Source organism: Rattus norvegicus, chromosome 18 (assembly GCF_036323735.1).
Source record: "Rattus norvegicus strain BN/NHsdMcwi chromosome 18, GRCr8, whole genome shotgun sequence".
NCBI classification, from domain to species: domain Eukaryota; kingdom Metazoa; phylum Chordata; class Mammalia; order Rodentia; family Muridae; genus Rattus; species Rattus norvegicus.
The window spans coordinates 6,130,546-6,149,113 of NC_086036.1; the positions used below are offsets into that span (position 1 = coordinate 6,130,546).

Here is an 18,568-nt window from a genome sequence, read left to right on the forward strand (position 1 = left end):
TTTCAAAGCTGCAGCCCTTCAGCTCCATCCTAAAACATTTCGACTATCTTAAGGAGCGATATTAAAACATGCCATATCTATTAATATTTAAGGATTAGAAAGTTAAAGACGCTTTAATTGATAACTCACGAAAAATGCTTTTTACATATTCACAAACAACATATTTCTATGAGAAATCATTTCATTTGCAAGAGCAATTTTATCATTTTAATTATGATTGTGTGTCTCTGTATGTGCATGTGAATGTGGGTGCCAGTGGAGGCCAGAGGGGTTGGATCCCTTTGGTCTGGAGTTACAAGCAGTTGTAGGTAGCCCGATGTGGGTGCTGGGTCTTTTTCCTAAAGTGGTAGTGTTTTAACCACTGAGCCACCTCTCCAGCCTCAAAACCAATATTTTAGTGAGAAGAGTGGCACTGCCTTTTCTTCCTTCTCTCCCCTGTGTCTCCCAGTCCTGGGGATTGAACTCAAGACTTCACACATGCTAGGAAACATTTTGCCACCGAGTCCCTTTTATCCTCGCTTAATTACAGATAGAGTCTCATATGTGCTTCCATATTTAAACTATTACAACGTGGCATTCCGTTTGGATATACAGCTAAAATATTCTTACAGCAATATTCGCCAGCAAAGGAGGACTTGAATTCTTTCTTGAGCACTTTGTATCAATAATTCAGTGACTTCATATTATTAGGTACTTTTTGGTAGTAAACTAAAACTCGGCAAATTGTTTCCTACAGATTAGTTGATATCCATAATCTAAAACAATATTAATAAACTTTTAGTCTTCTTTATATTAAAGTCCATTCATCTATCTGAATGTTTCCTTTACTAATATGTACTTTCATATCAAACTTTAATTACTATGGAATACTAGCACATATACAAAAATCAATGCATGTCTTAAGAATATTCTACATCAAAATCATCACAGCAAGGTCTAACAGCGCATGCTTAACAACTGCTGCACTTGAGAGGCAGAGGCAAGTGGATCATCACAAATCCGAAGCCAGCCTGGTCTCTGTATCATGTTCTGAGCAACCAGGGCTACATGGCAAGACCTTGTCTCCTCAATCAAACCAACAAAAATATTGGCAAATGTCATTGTCACTCTATTCTGAGAGTCTTTGGTTATTGAGACCTGGTTCATAATGATGAGCTAAAGGTCTTCAGAATCCTAATGTTTGCCCAAAAGACTGAGTTTGCCTTTAGGATAAATCCTGTTAGTAACTGGGCTCATCTTATTCGTGCTCAGATGTCTGCCTGCCTGGATGGATAGCCAGTCTGTCAGACATTCTTTCATGTACAAAGTGAGCATTCCAGGAGAAAAGAACTTTGTCCATTCAACTGAGGGGTCTACACAGTGCCTCTCAGACTTCAAACCAGTGAGATTTATGTGAAGGCAGCAAGATTGCTTTCTATGTGCTACCCACTTTGCCATTTTGAACAGTAACATAGTTGTTCAATAGTCAAAAATATAATAAATACTCTATCGATTGTTGAACGACACTATAAATTTAAGCTGGCTATTTTTCTCATGAATGGTAGAAGGTAAGGAATGAGTGGTAGATGGTAAGGAATGAGTGGTAGACGGTAAGGAATGAGTGGTAGATAATAAGGAATGACGTATGTTTTAGTTTAAGTTTGTTGCTACAGTCTTCATTTACATCGAGCCAGAAGCTTCACCTACTTTCTCTTTTGCAAAATATGAACACATATAATTATATTCATGCAACAAAAATATAAATATTGAGTTAGTAGGGCTGGAGAATGATTCAGCAGTTAAGAGTGCTTGGGCTCCAAGGGAAGATGGGTTGAATCTTTCTCAGAAGAGGAAACAAAATAGGCTTTGGAGGCCGATGTAAGGAGGGAACTGGGTGGGAGAGAAGATGGGGAGGGAAGCAGAGGAGGGAGGGGAGATCAGATGCAGGGAGAGCAGGGAAGAGAGAAGGAAAGTGAGTGGGGAGGGTGGCATCTCTAGAACATGCCAGAGACCTGGGATGGGGGGAGTTCCAGGGGATCCATGGCAGAGACTCTGGCTGAGACTCCTAGTAGTGGGGATATGGATCCCAAAGTGGCCACTTCCTGTAACTAGGGACTCCCAGTGAAGAGATAAGTATAGCAGCCCACCCACAAAACCTTCAACCTAAACTGTATCCCTGCCTACAACATGTTCAGGGACAAGATGGAGTAGAGACAGAGGGACTGGCCAACCAATGACTGGCCCAAGTGAGACCCATTCCATGAGCAAGAGCCATTCCCTGACACTATTAACAATGCTCTGTTATGTTTGCAGACAGTATCCTAGCATGACTGTCCTCTGAGAGGCTCCCCCCAGCAGCCAGTGGAAAGAGGTACAAAGACCCATAGCTAAACATTAGGTGAAGCTCGGAGAGTTTTATGGAAGAGTTGGGGGAAGGACTGAGGGACCTGAAGAGGACCGGGACTCCACAGGAAGACCAACATAGCCAACTAACTTGGACCCTTGGGGGCTTCCAGAGACTGAATCACCAACCAAAGACCAAGCACAGGCTGGACCTAGATCCCCATGCACATGCGTAGCAGATGGACAACTGGATCCCCAACAACTGGAGCAACTGGTCCCCTGAATCTGCTGCCTACCTGCCTGTGCTTCCTGCTCCCCTAAATGGACTGCCTTGTCTGGCCACAATGGGAGAGGGTGCGCCTAGTCCTTCAGCAATCTGATGTGCTCAGAAGGTAGGAGTGATGTGTGTGTGTGTGTGTGTGTGTGTGTGTGTGTGTGTGTGTGTGTGTGTGATAGCTAGAGGGGGGCTCTCCCTTCTCAAAGGAGAATGGGAGGGAGGAATGGGGATAGGTTCTGCATGAGGGGGTACTGGGAGGAAAAGAGGGGTTGATATTGCGATATAAAGCAAAAAAAAGATTAAAAATTTTATTTGGGCTCTTCCTACACAGGACCCAGGTTTGGTTTCTCACATACACGTGGTGCTCACAATAACACATAACTTCAGTTTCAGGGAATCTAATGTCCTCTGTTGACCTCTGCAGGTACCAGACATGAATGTGGTACATAGACATATACACAGGCAAAGCACTCATGCATATATATGTATATATATATTATATGATATATAGTATATATAATTAGTAGTCCACTCTATTTTTGACAATGTAAAACCCCTGGAAGTTCTCTCGGTATCTCCAAAGATCAGAAGTTTTCAGTTTGATAACTGATTTTCTTCCAGTTATAGATGGAAATCATTAAATATTCACGTTATTCGGTGCAAGAAAATCTCTGTCTCTTTCTAGATCTGAAAACTTTTTGTTTGGATATTTTAAAAACCTGTTAATGTCAATTAAGTTCTTTGAGTTTAAAAAAAAAAAGAACCAGGAATTCCAGTGACTGCATTTTACTGACTGTAAGACACTTTGGAGGATTTTGAGTTTTATTATAAAATATTCTAAAGATTTATTTCTTATGTATGGGCGTGTGTGTGTGTGTGTGTGTGTGTGTGTGTGTGTGTGTGTGTGTGTGTACAGGGGCAGAAGAGAACGCTGGCTCCCCAGTAAATGGGGTTACAGGGAATTGTGAGAGGCTTGGTTATGTGAGAAGTGGCCTTAACTGCAGCAACACCTCTCCAGCTTCTAATTTTTATTCGTGATTTCAGTGACCTCTCCCTTTCTTCCTACACCAACGTAAGTGGTTCTTTCCCGCCACTGAGTCACACAGGTGCAAGAGACAAACCAGTCTTCAGTTGAGTCTGATTCAAGGGGCAGCAGAGCTGCCTAGACCTGGCCCAATTGCTGTGCAAAACTTTCAAAGTTAAACAGTTAAAATAAGCAAGGCAGGTTAACGCCTCTGGCTTGTACAGTGAATGTCAGTGGCACGGGCTTTCTTATAATCTACCTGCTCGCTGCTCCTGTTCAGTTTATTTGGAGGCCAGGATGCGGCTTAGGGATAAAGTCTAAGGACCTGAGTTTGGATTCCCAATGCCTATGTAAGTTAGGTGTGGTAGCCAAATCTTTAATCCCAGAACTTCTATCCTGAGATGAAAGACAAGAGAATCCCCAAAATCTTATGTGCCAGCTCTTCTGATGAGGGCAGCAGTGGTCAAGACCTTATCTCAAAGAAGGCAGAAAGCTCAAGGACTGCCACACTAGATGTCCTTTGTCCTTGACATGCGTACATGCCACAGCACACATACAACACACGCACACGCACACATATGGTCGTATACACACGTCTCAACCAATTTCTAATTTTAAGACAGTATATCATTATGTTTGGCGATCATCACATTAGACTGGTCCGACATGTTGTAGAGGACATGTGAGAGGACAGTCCCTGTGCCACAGAACACACAACTGAAGCATGTTTGTTGTGTTTATTGGGCTTGTATTCTATGCCATAACCTTTGGGACTCAACACAGGTCTAAATGTGTACCACAACATTGGGACAGGTGTTGGTCTTCTATTTTGTCTCTCAAGGTCCACTTTGGTTTCTTAACTGTGTTAGGAGAATAGGCAAATACCTCAAGGGTAAAAGCCAAGCCTATCTTTTCTGCGTCTATCAGAACCGTGGAACCACCGATCTCCATTCTTTGCTAGCACTTTAGAGAGAACACAGACCTTCTTTAAAGACTTATTTTATTTTAAATTATGAATGTTCATATGGATATGTGCGTGTGTGTGAAGGTGCCTGTGGAGGCTGGAGGCATCAGGTGCCCTGGAACCTCTAGGAATTAAATTGTTTCATGCTGGTTACTTCTGGTAAGTGTAAGGTAATCTATGCTCAAAAAAATTCTAGATGACATACATACATACAGAGAGATAGAAAGAGGGAGAGAGGGAGAGAGAGAGAGAGAGGGAGAGAGAGAGACAGACAGATAGACACAGAGACACAGAGACACAGAGAAAGAGAGACAGAGACAAAGGGAGAAAGAGGGAGACACAGTTTAATATAACAATTTCTCCCTCATACACCTTTCTAATCTCTAGCCTGTTGCCAAGAAGGCTTTTGGTAAGTTGACATGTGTCTTTTCACTCCTTTCTCTATACAGCTCCAAATGTATATTTGCTCAAATATAGATCTTTGAACTTTTCTGACTTTTTTGAGGTAGGATCTCATGAGGCTGAGCTTCCGTGAACCCCTTTGTAGATCATTTTGAACTCCTGATCTTCTTGCCTCCAACTCCCAAGTGCCGTCATGCCGGCTTAAATACACATTTAAAAGAGGTTAAACACACATTTTAAAGAGGTATAAACTGGTTCCTGCTACAACTGTGTGCTTCCTTTCTTAAAAAGTTGTCATCTTTTCTCGACTCAATAATAAATAATAATAGCCAATATTCTAAAGAGCTTCCTCTGTTCCAGACGGCCATGGGAGAGCTTATTCAATGATTAATTTTCTTTCACTGCGACAACCTTGTGAGCAAGGAATTATACAGGTTTTATAGGTGGGATAATTAAGTGTTAATGAATATTGCGTACACACATGAACATATCTGCACAAAGATACAGAACTTTTTAGATGGAATTTGTGGAGCCTCGATCTTTAATTTTGTTTTGAAACAAGGCGTCTCTATGTAGCTGCTCACTACTCTGGAACTCACTATGTAGACCAGGCTGGCCTAGAACTCACAAAGACCCACCTGCCTCTGCCTCCCGAATGCCGGGATTAAAGGTGTACTCTACTGTTCCTGGCCAAACATTCCTAATATTTCTAAAGTGCGTCCTCTAATATGTTTTACCCTTTACAAAATGCTTTTAAGTCAAAACTAGACAGAGGGCTAGAGACATGGCTCAGTGTTTAAAGCACGTGTTGTCCTTATAGAGAGAAGACTTGAATTTGGTTCCCAGAAACCATACCAGGTGCCCCACACTGCCTTGTAGCCCCATGTCCAGTGCTTGGACACCCTCATCTTGCTATCAGAAGCCTGTACTCATGTATATACACACATCCTCGCTCTAGTCTCACAATGCAAATAGTAAAAAATAATTTTTCTTTAAATGTATAGCTATTCCCTGTACTAATGCTGGCCGCTGGCTTTCCTACTGTTCTGTGACTTTAAAGGTTATGCTTGACCATGTAAGGGAGCACTTTAGCATTCCCTAACTTCCTGTGGCTCTATATTTATTTTTTAAAATAAAAATTCATAAGACATTTATATCCTAGATATCAACCTTTTGTAGAGAAAATTAAGAGATCAAGAACGGATTACTGTTTGTCAAAGTAACTGAAGCAGGAATAGGTAGGTGTGTTTTGCAAGTGGAATACTCAAGGGACTTAGACTATGGAGGTGGGTGTGGTGGCAACCTACACCTGATAGACTGCACGGAAATGCATATGAGGAGTACAGCAAGTTGTTGAAATCTAGAAAAGCTCTGTGAAGGACGTCAATGTCAGCTTCCTGGTATCCATTCTGTACTTACTGTAGGTAGGAAACTATAGCCACCAGACTGAACTGGGTACAAGAGCCCCCTCTCTCCATTTTTGAGGCTTCCTGTGAATCTATGAGTATAACGAGTTTGGTTTTTTTTTTTTTTAAGAGTGAATATTTAGCAAAGTAATCAAATATTTCTCAGAAACTTCTCCTGGCAAATGGTTTGTCCTGATGCAGTAAAATAACTGTAAGAGAAGATGATTTTGGTCCAGGACATACCTCCAAAGGATCAAGCTTTCTAAAGAGTGGCTAATGGAAAAGAAGGTTTGAAGGGGTCGGGGAGGGATGAATACAGCTCGTTTTCAGAAGTCAACTAAAATCTAGGATTTTGAAAAGAGAAATGAGTTTCTTTGTTCTCTCTCTCTCTCTCTCTCTCTCTCTCTCTCTCTCTCTCTCTCAGTTAAGGTTGATTTCATCAACTTTAAGATCCCTCCCCATGGAAAATGGTATCTAATAAAAAATACATGGCAAGTAATAATAGCTAACTGTACCTGCCTGTTAGTACCCATCTGGAACCATTTTAAGTTATGACACCTATAAACACGTTTTAACCTCAGAACACATTGCTGCAGGTTTTTAAATATTCCCATCTTACTGATGAGGACAAAGACTTGTTTCACAGGCACTAATGTTGCAACTGGGTTATATGTAACTCTTGCTACAGTTCAGCTTTAGACATATTTATCTTTGGACCCTTATTTCTTTCTTTAATTAAAACACTATTATATTAATCCTCTCCATTCATATTAATCTGATGGAGTATGTTCTTGAGTAAATGCGTTATTTGCCCATAAGCTCTATTTTGTTTACAAAGCTGGAGGGGGGTAGAAGAAACTTATGACATTGGTAAAATTGTAATTTCTTTGCAAACCTGAGCAACTTAGGAAGACTGTTTCAAGTTTTAAAGTCGGAGCAAGGGATGGATGTGTCTCAGGGATGTAGTGTGCAAGATGGTAGATTCAAAGTCTACTATCAAAAGAGAATCTCACTTTTTTGGTTTTTTGGTTTTTTTACAAGACAGGGCTGGCTTCTCCGTGTAGCCGTGGCTGTCTTGAAATTTACTCTGTAGACCAGGCTAGTCTCAACTCAGAGATCCGTCGAAGTATATCTATATATTCTAGGTGTTTTGACATCTTTCCTATCCTTCAGGCCACACAAGCAAGACAGCCAAAGGCGCTCAGACTTGGGGGAGGGGGCGGGGGGGAGGAACAAAGTCTGGAACTCCAGGACTTCCGGAGGCGGTTGGGAGCACTTGGGCGTTCAAGAGTAACTACTTCCGAGCGTTAGCACGAGCAGGCCCTGCGGACCCCTGTCCTAGGCAGCTTCTGAGGCCTTGTAGGATTCTTCGAAGGCCTGCGTGATGGCTTCTCGGTATGACAGGGCAATCACTGTCTTCTCCCCGGATGGACACCTTTTCCAAGTGGAGTATGCCCAGGAAGCAGTGAAGAAAGGCTCCACCGCGGTAAGCTGCTCCCCCAGGCAGCCGCTATTCCAGCTCTGGCTCCCAGGGCAAAGGCTCTGGTGTGAGAAATATTTCCTTTACTGGGGACACAGCCTCAGGTTGGCAGTGGAGGTTACAGAGTTCAGCCCTCTGCAACTGCCTTTGTTTAACAACAGCCACAGACTGGTGTATGTTTCTATTAACTGACAAAACACCTAGAACATTCTACATCGGTGTTCAGGGCCACTTCCTTGTGAATCCACTGACCCAAGGTAGAGTTTGTAGTTCTTTCATATAAAAATTTGATAAAAATTAAAACCTTCCAGCACCACCACCCGCCCCCCGCCAACACGCCCCCAGTCCCAGAACGAATCAAATACTAACTTCCTGTTAGTGCGAGAACAGTTAGAAATGCTAATCCAAATGGCTTCATTAAAAGTAATTGCTCAGATTTCAACCTCAGTACCTGGCAGTGTTTCAAAGGCCCCGGCCCTCCCAAATCCTCACTTTTGCACTTGCTGTGTGTGCACGCACATGTGGGTGTTCAAGTAATACTGGAAATTTCATGAGATTCTACCCTGTTTTAGACTTATGAATCTACATCACCTGAAAACTTTTAAATACCCAGGACAGCTGTTACGCTGCTGCCAAGCTTTAACTGCGTTCAATAATCATCATAATTTATGAAAAATTTAAAGGACAAAAGTGCCCCAGTGAAAGATCTAGCACCCCCCCCAGGCTTCTGAGCCCTAGTCCATGAATACAGGATATGATTTTTTTTTAAAAAATCTCTCAAATTTCACGACTATGTTTGTGTGTGTTTTGGAAATTGAGACAGTAGCTATGAGAATTCACAGAACATCTCCCAGTCTACAAGTATCAGCTTCCACTTCTATATCAACTTGATAATGGAAAGAAGTTAATTCACTTTTGTTATAAATCTAATAAATCTATCAAATGTAAAATGGCAAAAATAATTACAAAAAAAGAGATCATTTTAAAAATATTTTCCTATTTACATGGGCCCACTAGTTAAGCTTTGTTAGAACTAGAAGTTTAAGGAAAGCCCGGTATTGCTTAAACCAAAGGGGTACCATTTTGATAAAAACAAAAAGTTATATAGTCCCCAGCATGGTGCGTAGCATATGGTTAGGAAATAATGCCCCAGTTTTAGAGCCTAAAATAAGTAATGGGATAAGATGGGGGTGTGATAAGAAACCACACCGGCTCATTTAAAGAGCTTTAAGGATGTTACGGAGCTGACTGATAGCTCCTTTGTAAGGAGCTATAAAAGGGTAAGGACATAAACAGACCTGCACTGGGCATCTTTAAGGATACACTGGAAGGATGAGACTCTTACCTCAGAATTATGAAATTATAATTTGCATCTTTTTATGGAGTTATTCATTGTGTTTCCTTGAGGGTGCTATGACCTTTTACATTGAATAAAGTTATGCTGTTAAATATTGTTGTCTATAAACAGTAGATATGATGGATTACAAGTAAGCCTGCCTGATCAGCTTTGACCGCTATGAAGACATGACATTACTTAGTAAGATGATATAAAAATTATATGGGCCATAATTAGAGAGCCCAGGTTCTGCTCCCTGCTTGATAATTAGCTAACAGCACATACTGGGGCCGGAAGGAAGGCTTCCTTCCTTTTGGTTCAGTTTCTTTTTCTATAAAGACAAAATATATTTGAATGACATTTTGGAAAAGTACCGCAATCTTAGGAGAGCCTGTGAATCATAGCATTATCATAAAAAAGTTAAAATTTATTCTCATTCTTCGATTTATCCTTTCCCTGACCCCGGATTTTTATGAGGGCTATATTTTAACTTGTTGAATCTCAGCTCTGTTGTATAACTTTCATAGCGTTCCTTAGTCAGTATCCACATCTTTAAGAGGTGGCTTCTAGATTTCACTAATCAATGTTTCTGTCACTGTACACAGAAGGGAAAACATTTGCTTTTCCTTTTTTCCTTTTTCAAGACGAGGTTTTCCTGTGTAACTGTGGCTGTCCTAGAAGCCAGTCTGTAGACCAGGCTGGCCTCAAACTCAGAGATCCTCCTCTGCCTTTTGAGTGCTGGGGACTAAAGGGGTACACCACCACCCATATTTTATTTTTTTAATGTTGATTTGTGTCCTTTGTTTCTTGGTGCTAGATGTCAAACCCAGGGCCCTGAACATGCTGCGTGTGTGCGCTCCTGTTGAGTGATATTTCAGCCCTTACCTCTCCGTTAAGAATCTCCATTCGTAGGCTGAGAAATAGCTCCATGAGCAAAATGTTTGCTGTGCAAGCATGAGACCTGGAGCTGAGGCTCCAGAACCTGTGTTTAGATAATGCACAGAGCTACGTGTTTATAATGAAAGGGGGAGCAGAAGGCTTTCCAGGGCTCTCCGACTCGCCAGCCTAGTCTAATCGAACAGAAGGTGTGGATATTTGTACACTACCCTGTGAGTGCTGGGAACCAAAACGGGTCCTCTGCAAGAGCAAGTGTTTTTAACTAATTGTTCCTTTTTATAATTTGAGAGATCTGTTTGTCTTATTTCTGTATATGACTGTGTGCACCTTCCTAAGTTTGTGTGCACTGTGTGTGTTGATATCCTCCGAAGCCAGAAGAGGGCGTAAGATCCTCTGGAGCTGGAGTTGTAGCAGTTATGAACTACCAGATGTGGGTGCTGGGACCCAAACCAGAGTCCTCTATGTGAGCAATAAAGGCTCTTGACTGCCTAGCCATAGCAGTAGTATTTTTTTTAGTAAAATAAACATCAAAATAGCTCCTTATTCATAAGATTGATGTGTGTGAAAGAAGCAATACAAGTTAAGATGTAATTCACATAAACTATTAATTGGAACTGTTACTATTTATGATTCTTCCCTTTTTTGATTCAGTTTGTCTCTGGTCCTTCCAGCATGTCAATTTTCTAAGTCCTTTCAAAAAGACTTACATGCTAACCTAGATTGTAGGGTTTCACTGTGAAGTGGTAGATACTATCCTAGTTTTTAAAGAACTTACTGTCTAGAAAGAAACTTCGAGGGCTGGAGAGATGGCTCAGCGGTTAAGAGCACCCGACTGCTCTTCCAGAGGTCATGAGTTCAATTCCCAGCAACCACATGGTGGCTCACAACCATCTGTAAAGAGATCTGATGCCCTCTTCTGGTGTATCTGAAGACAGCTACAGTGTACTTATATATAATAAATAAATAAATCTTTAAAAAAAAAAAAAAAAGAAAGAAAGAAACTTCGAGAAATAAGAGAAAAGTCCGAGATGGGAATGGTGGTACATGACCGTACAGCAACACTCAGGAAGACTGTGAGTTCCAGGCCAGCGCGGGCTATGTTGGGATTCCCTTTATTATAAAATAAAAAGTCCGTACAAGGCCTAAATGAGTATAATACTAGAGATGGCAAGGGATGCTACAGAAATTGCAGTTACAAGAGAAACCCTCCTTAGAAAGCATATTTAAGGAGCCATTGGAAAGATGGACGTTACCAGGTGAGGAGGTGGAAAGCAGAGGAAGGAAGAGTATTTTAAACAAAGAGAATATCATGTGGGAAGACAAGACAACTACATTGTAGAGTGAAAAGACATTCAGAATGGCTGAGAAAACAATAGGAAGGTTTGAGTCCAGAAACCTGAAGGATCCTGGAAGGATTTGGGGGTGACTACTGTCCCTTTTTAGGTTCTTGATATTTTCTTCTCAAAACAGACTGCATATATATATATCACTGGGTCATTGCACCCAGTCCTGCAAGTCCACCACTAGAGATCCTGCTAACTTTTCTTCTCTGGAGGAGCTGATGGGATATGAGTCCCAAGATGGTGGTGAGGGTTTGTTTCAAGCAAGATGATGCCCGTCTGCTTCAGCACAAAGGACAGATGACATGCACAGTACAAATGTCCTTGGATCCTTTTGTCCTGTGTCTTGCTGTTGTCTTTGTTTGCTTAGTGAGAATCTGCTCTACATATGCCAAGTAGGAAGCAAAGAATGGTGACTGAGATACACCCCACCTCCATTTCTTCCTTTCTCCCTCCCTCTCTTCTTTCTCTTCTTCCTTTTCCCCTCTCCTTTCCAAAGATTTCTCCAGCTACCCTGTGAGCATTGGATGGGATGAGATTAGAACTAGATTTGGAGAGACCAGTTACACCCCTGTGATAATCATATAGATAAAAGCTGTTGCTAGGGCTCCAACAAAAGTGGTAACAAAGCAGGTCCCGGGAAACACTGTCCTGACTATCTCGTTGGTGTTGGTCAGGAAAGTAAGAATCTAAGACGGTGCCTCTGTCTGAGTTGAGCTGCAGTTTTATTATGAATGTGAATCGTGTGATACTATAACCGACTTGGTTAGACTAAGGTGTTCCTGAAGTTACCCCTTTGCCTCAGCTTGAATGCTCATGCTGGGTCATGGCCCCTCAGATGAGCGATGCTGATGGTTTACTTCTAATGAATGAAGTGATGGAATGCCACTCTGCAGATGGAGGGCAATCAGGTGGCTCCGTTTCCTCATCTCCGCTTGCCCATACTGCTTTCTGTTACTCGCTCTAGTGGAGCCCATTTGCCATGTCACAAGTGGCCCTGCACAGAGGCCTGTGTTGCAAGAGAGTTCAGAAAGCAGCTGTGCAAAATATAATACTGAGTGTGGTGGCACTTGAGCAAGAGGATTGCGAGCTCAAGGCCAGCCTAGGCTACATAGCAAGACCTTGAGTTAAATCAAGAAACAAACAAATCTAGTATACAACCAATATACATGTTTAAAACTCAAAGATTGATATTGGCTAGAGATTATATTAATTTAATTTGTTAATTAAATTAATTAATAATTAACATTAATCACTAAAATAAAGTAATTAGATTGTTTAATTATATCTTTATTAATTTGTATGTCTAAGTGTGTGTGTGCACATGTGAGTGTAGTGCCTATGGAGGCCAGCAGAGGGCTCTGGGTCCCCTGGAGATAGAGGAGGTTGTAACTCACTCTATGTGGTTCTAGGAAAGAACACTGGACACATGTACCACACGGCATATATGCAAGCAAAAACCCATACACTTAAAAATAAAGAAATTATTTTAAAAACAATTTGGGTGCTGGGAACTAAACCCCAGACAAGTTATACTATGACCACAAGTTACACAAGTACCACAGCACACATGCACATGCAAGTGAGTGTATACACACACACACACACAGACACACACACACACACACAAAGTAAATAAACAATTTAAACTGCTAGACCAGCTTACTAGCCTCTTTTTAATTTTTTAAAAATAATTATTTAGTTTATGTATATGAGCACACTGTAGCCGTGTTCAGACACACCAGAAGAGGGTATTGGATCCCATTACAGATGGTTGTGAGTCACCATTATAGTTGCTGGGAATTGTACTCAGGATCTCTGGAAGAGCAGTCAGTACTCCTAACTGCTGAGCCATCTCTCCAATTCCTACTAACTTCTTTCTAAATTATAAAATTACATGTATGTATTTGTTCAGTGCTCTCAGAAGCCAAAAGATGGCATTGAAACATGGGGTTACAGTCGGTTGTTTGTGTGTATGTGTGTGTGTTACTAACTGACGTGCACACACCACCACCACCCCAGCCTCAGCAAAGGCAACAGGTACTCTTAACCACGGCACTGAACCATCTAACCAGCCTCACCCACTGTATTTTAAAGCATGAGACAGAAGCAGGCTCCAAACGTTGCAGGCAGCAGCAGACGGAGAGACCTGGGATATTCACTGAGCCTGCAACCTGAGCAGCAGTCTGAGAGCATCTGAAAAACACTCAGAACGGATTCCAGAAGTGGCATCAGCACTTCCTGTCCTTCCAGAGGATCTGAGTTCATTTCCCAGCACTTAACACCTGACAGCTCACAGCCATCTTGCAACTCGAGGTGGTGGAAAAGATTTGAGAACTACACAGGATTTGGCAAGATGTAAAACAAGTCAAAGACAGTGTCTATAGGGATCACAGACTACAAGCAGCACAACAACATCAGGAAAGACTACTCAGACCCAGGGACCAACATTTGCATCCTGACTCACGAAGAGTGGATCGGTATTATAGTGACCCAGCCTCACAAGGGCCTCCTTAGGAGAAACAGTACCATTAGAAACCAGTCTTCTGAAGGAATGCTAAGAAATTTAACCAACATCTGTCATGAGACCTCCCACTGACAATGAACTACTCAAAGGCAAGAGCAGCCCTCACTACTTGACCCCAAAGGACTACTAGGTGTGTGACTAGCATATGAGATTCCCACTAGAACTTCCAGCAATGTGATCAATATCTGGGATCCCAGGAATAAGTGCTGAAAGAGTTGAGGTTTCAACTACCAACCAAGCAGTGTTTATTGGTTTATTTTATGTATATAGATATTTTACCTGCATGTGTCCATGGAGGCCAGAATAAGGCAGCACCAGTAATCTTTTTTTTTTTTTTTTTGAGAATACCAAAGACTGAGCCTGGAATTTGGAACAGAAGCCTAGTAGGGAAAAACAGCACTTCAAATGTACTATGATCTAGTCCCTCTTGAACATTACAAACATTTCCATTAATAAAAATGCTCTGGGCATAAGAGATGACTCAGTGGTGAAGAGTACTGGCTGTTGTTCCAGAGGACCCTGGTATGAATCCCAGTACTCATGTAGTGGATCACAAACATGGATGACTCCAGGCCCAGGGATTGGATCCCTTCTCTGGCCTCCATGGGCGCCAGGGATACATGTGCATAGACACATATGAGGCAAAACCCAGACACATAAAACAAGAAATACCTTGAAAATTCCAAACAATGATTTACCATCTAATGCAAAAAACATGAAACACAAAAGCATCATCTCTTTCAGAAATTATTAATCTCAGTAATATACTCAAATGAGAGTAAACAAGATGATATCCTTGACAAATTCAAAAGAATGATTATAAGTGTATTTGAAGAAATCAGAGCGTATACAAAGTCCTGAATGAGTTTAAAACACACGTGCGCGCGCGCGCGCGCGCGCACACACACACACACACACACACACACACACACACACACACACACACCCCACAACTGGAGAGAATAAGGAAGTAAAAATAGGATATGAAAGTAAAATTCAATAAAGAGAAGTAGTGAAAAGAAATGCAGATTAAAAGTACTGCGAGTGAAATGGTCAGATATTCTATTAAGATCCATAGAACCCTCACCGATAGAACAGATCGAGGAAGGACAAAATTCTGGGCATAAAGTAATGCAGAACAATTTGAAGGTTCAGACAATGGCACAGATAGAGAGAAGCTATGTATAAGACACTGTAGATCGATGTGTAGATCTCAGTTAGGGTTTCTATAGCTGTGAATCGACACCATGGCCACAGCAGCTCTTACGAAGGACAGCATTTATTTGGGGCTGGGTTACAGGTTCAGAGGTTTAGTTCATTGTCATGGTGGGACATGTGGCACCTCGTAGGCACACCTGGTGCTGGAGAAGGAGCTCAGAGTTCTGCATGTGGATCAGGAAGCAGTAGGGAGGGAAAGAGCCACTGGCGTTGGCTTGAGTTCCTGAAACCTCAAAGTCCACCCCAAGCGACACAGTTCTCCAAGGCTGCACCAATCCAACAAGGCCACATGTCCTAAGCCTTTTGAACAATCCTGTGCTCTATAAGCCTATGGGGAGCCATTTTAATTCAAACCACCACATTCCATTCTCTGACCCCATTTGCTTGTAGCGATATCATAGTACAAAATGCATTCGGTCCAACTTCAAAAGTCCCCATAGTCTATCACAGTCTCAGCAATGTTTAACATCGGAAGTTCAAAGTCTCTGATACTCATGGCAGTGTGTAAAATCAAAATGAAAACGCAGATCACGTACTTGCAACAAGCAAATAGCACAAGTTATACCTTACCATTGCCAAGGAGAGGAAAGGGAGCCATAGTTAGGAAATACTGGACCAGAGCAATGCTGAAAGCCAACTGGACGAACTCTGCGTCTTTCTGCTTGGTATCAAAGTGCTCTTCAGATCTCTAACCCCCCAGCTGTGTTGACTGCAGCACACTTCTTTCTTTTGGGTTGGTTCCACACAGTTGCCAACTTTCACTGGCAGTTACCCCCTAGCTCTGGCATTTCCAGCATCTTGGGGCTGCCAAAGCAATCTAGGGTTTACCTCTACTGCTTCATACAGAGGCCTTTCGCAGCCTCACACAGTGGCCTCTGGGCCTCCATGCAGCCATGGTCTTGATCTCATCAGCTTTCTTTAGTCACAGAAGGCGATTCCATACTCCGTTTTCTTTATCCTTGACTCTAAAGCCAAAACCAGTAGCCACAGCTGTCAGGTTTTGGTGCTCGCTGGGGCTGGAACATGACCGAATTAGATCAGTTACATAGAAAACATCATCTTTCTCTTTTTGATTGTTTCCTTCACTGCCTAAACGTGGCTACCCTAGAATTCACTCTAAATCAGGCTGTCCTTGGCGTCTGAAATCCACCTGCCTCTGCCTCCCGAGTGCTGGGGTTGAAAGTGTGTGCTTTTCGTTAGTCTCTTCACCAGTAAGAAGTTTATGTGGGTGCCCTGTAGTCACCCCTCCCTTTATTCTTGGTGTTCCTTTTCTTCTCAAACTGTACATCCTGGGTTTTTCCTTGCTCAGCTTGTCATCTTTGGTATAGATCTGCATAAATGTAGCCACCAATAACCAAGCAGCACAGTTCAGACTCGGTTGTCTGGAGACTTCCTCTGCCAATGCTGTGAGTTCAAAACTCTCTAACTTAGCCTCAGGCCTATTTGTTTGGACAAGGGGAGAATACAGCCACATTCTTTGCTGGAATGGCACAAGGATGATCTCTAGGTCACATGTCAAAATTCTCTTCCGAAACCTCATGAGCCCCCACAATTAAAATCACCCTCAGCACCACTGCCTTCCGTGCTCACACTAGTGGAGTGCATTAAGCCCCACTTAAAATGTTCAGTCTATCCAGAGTCCCAAAATGTTCCATAGTTCTCCAGGCAAAACCATGGTAAGGCCTATAACAGCAATACCCCAGTCGCTCGGTAGCAACTTCTGTTTTAGTGTTTCTGTGGCTGTGAAGGGACACCATGATCGTGCAACTCTTACAGAGGAAAACATTTAACTGCAGCTGGCTTATAGGTACAGAGATTTAGTCCATCGTCATCATGGTGGAAAGCATGGTGTCATGCTGGCAATCATGGTGTTGGAGAAGGAACCGAGTTCTACACCCAGATTGGCAGACAGCAAGAAAGGATAGAGAACCACTGGGCCTGACTTCAACTTCTGAAACCCCAAAACCCAACCCCAGTGACACACTTCCTCCAACAAGGCCACATGTCCCTATCCTTTTACCACTCCGTATGAGCCTATGAGAGCCATTTTCATTCAAAACACAACATTATGGGACACTAAATAGGCCAGACAATCTCCACTCATCATATTATAGTCAAATTATTAAATATACAAGAGAAAAAATGATATTTGGCAACTATAAGAGGGAAACACCAAGTCACACACAAAAACATGCTATCATAATAACACCATATTTCAACAGAAACTTTAAAAGCTCTGAGTTCTTAGAATTATATATTTCAAGTTCTGAAAGAAAACAGTTATCAGCCCACACTACAATACACAGTAAAGCTGTTGATCATAAATGAAGGAGAAAGAAAAAAAATAATAAAAGGCTAAAGGAATTTATGACCTCTATACTAGCTCTAAAGGGATTTTTGAAGGAATCTTTCCAACAAATAAACAAATAAATCTATGAGGCCAAAGGGAAGACTAAACCACACGACAATACAACATAAGCAAACAAGGACTAAGAAAACACACAAAATATTGAAAAAATGTCTCTGGAATTAGTAGCAGATTTCAATAAGTCAATACTAGTGGTCTAAATTTCTTAGCCTAAAGACACAAACTAGAAGATTGAATTAAAAAAATAGGATCTAGCCAAAGCTCTCAGAAAACAAAGGCAGGAGGCTTTCTGTGAGTTCTGTCATGAAGCAAAACCTTAAACTCATGAAATCTATTTGATGCACCTCAAAACTGTATACAACCCCTGACTGAAAAAAATGGAAAAAGGTATTCCAAGACATGAAAACAGAAAACTATCCGACAAAACTACTTTTAAAAGTAGATAAGGAATGATCACCCAGAGAACATTACAGTTTTAAACATATATGAACAAAACACAAGAGCCCTTGGTTTCATGAAACAAATGCTACCAATGTAAAGACACATGTCAACCCCAACAAGATAACAGTGGCTCATTCTAACTGCACAGCCTCACCATGTCATCCTGGTGAAAACTGAGAGAAGCGTCACTTAAGTGACACTGGAGATTACAGAGGTCATATTCTGTCTCAGCACCTGTAGACTCCATACTCTTCTCATTAGTACATGGAAATGGATTTAAAATAGATCATATTGCAAAAATACTCAATAAAATTCTCATAAACCAAGTCCAAGAACACATCAAAATTATCAATATGTTCAAGTAGGCTTCATTCCAGGGATGCAGGGATGGTTCAATATATGGGAATTCATCAACATAATCCACTATATAAACAAACTCAATGGAAAAAATACATGTTCATCTTATTAGATGCTAAAAATGCATTTGACAAAATTCAACACCCCTTCATGTTAAAAGCCTTAGAAAGATCAGAAATTCAAGGCTCATACCTAAACATAGTAAAAAA

The 18,568-nt window shown here is 41.6% G+C and overlaps 2 protein-coding genes across 2 annotated transcripts in view; one reads left to right on the top strand and one right to left on the bottom strand.

The window, feature by feature from the left end:
• Ss18 (SS18 subunit of BAF chromatin remodeling complex) overlaps nt 1–18,568 on the bottom strand; it is a 121,533-nt gene that overhangs the window by 82,927 nt on the left and 20,038 nt on the right. The window lies entirely within an intron of this gene.
• Nucleotides 7,681–18,568, top strand: part of Psma8 (proteasome 20S subunit alpha 8) — a 64,577-nt gene continuing 53,689 nt past the window's right edge. The window contains 1 exon segment of the mRNA NM_001108884.2: nt 7,681–7,881. Coding sequence (NP_001102354.1) covers nt 7,780–7,881 — 102 coding nt within the window. The 5' untranslated portion in view covers nt 7,681–7,779.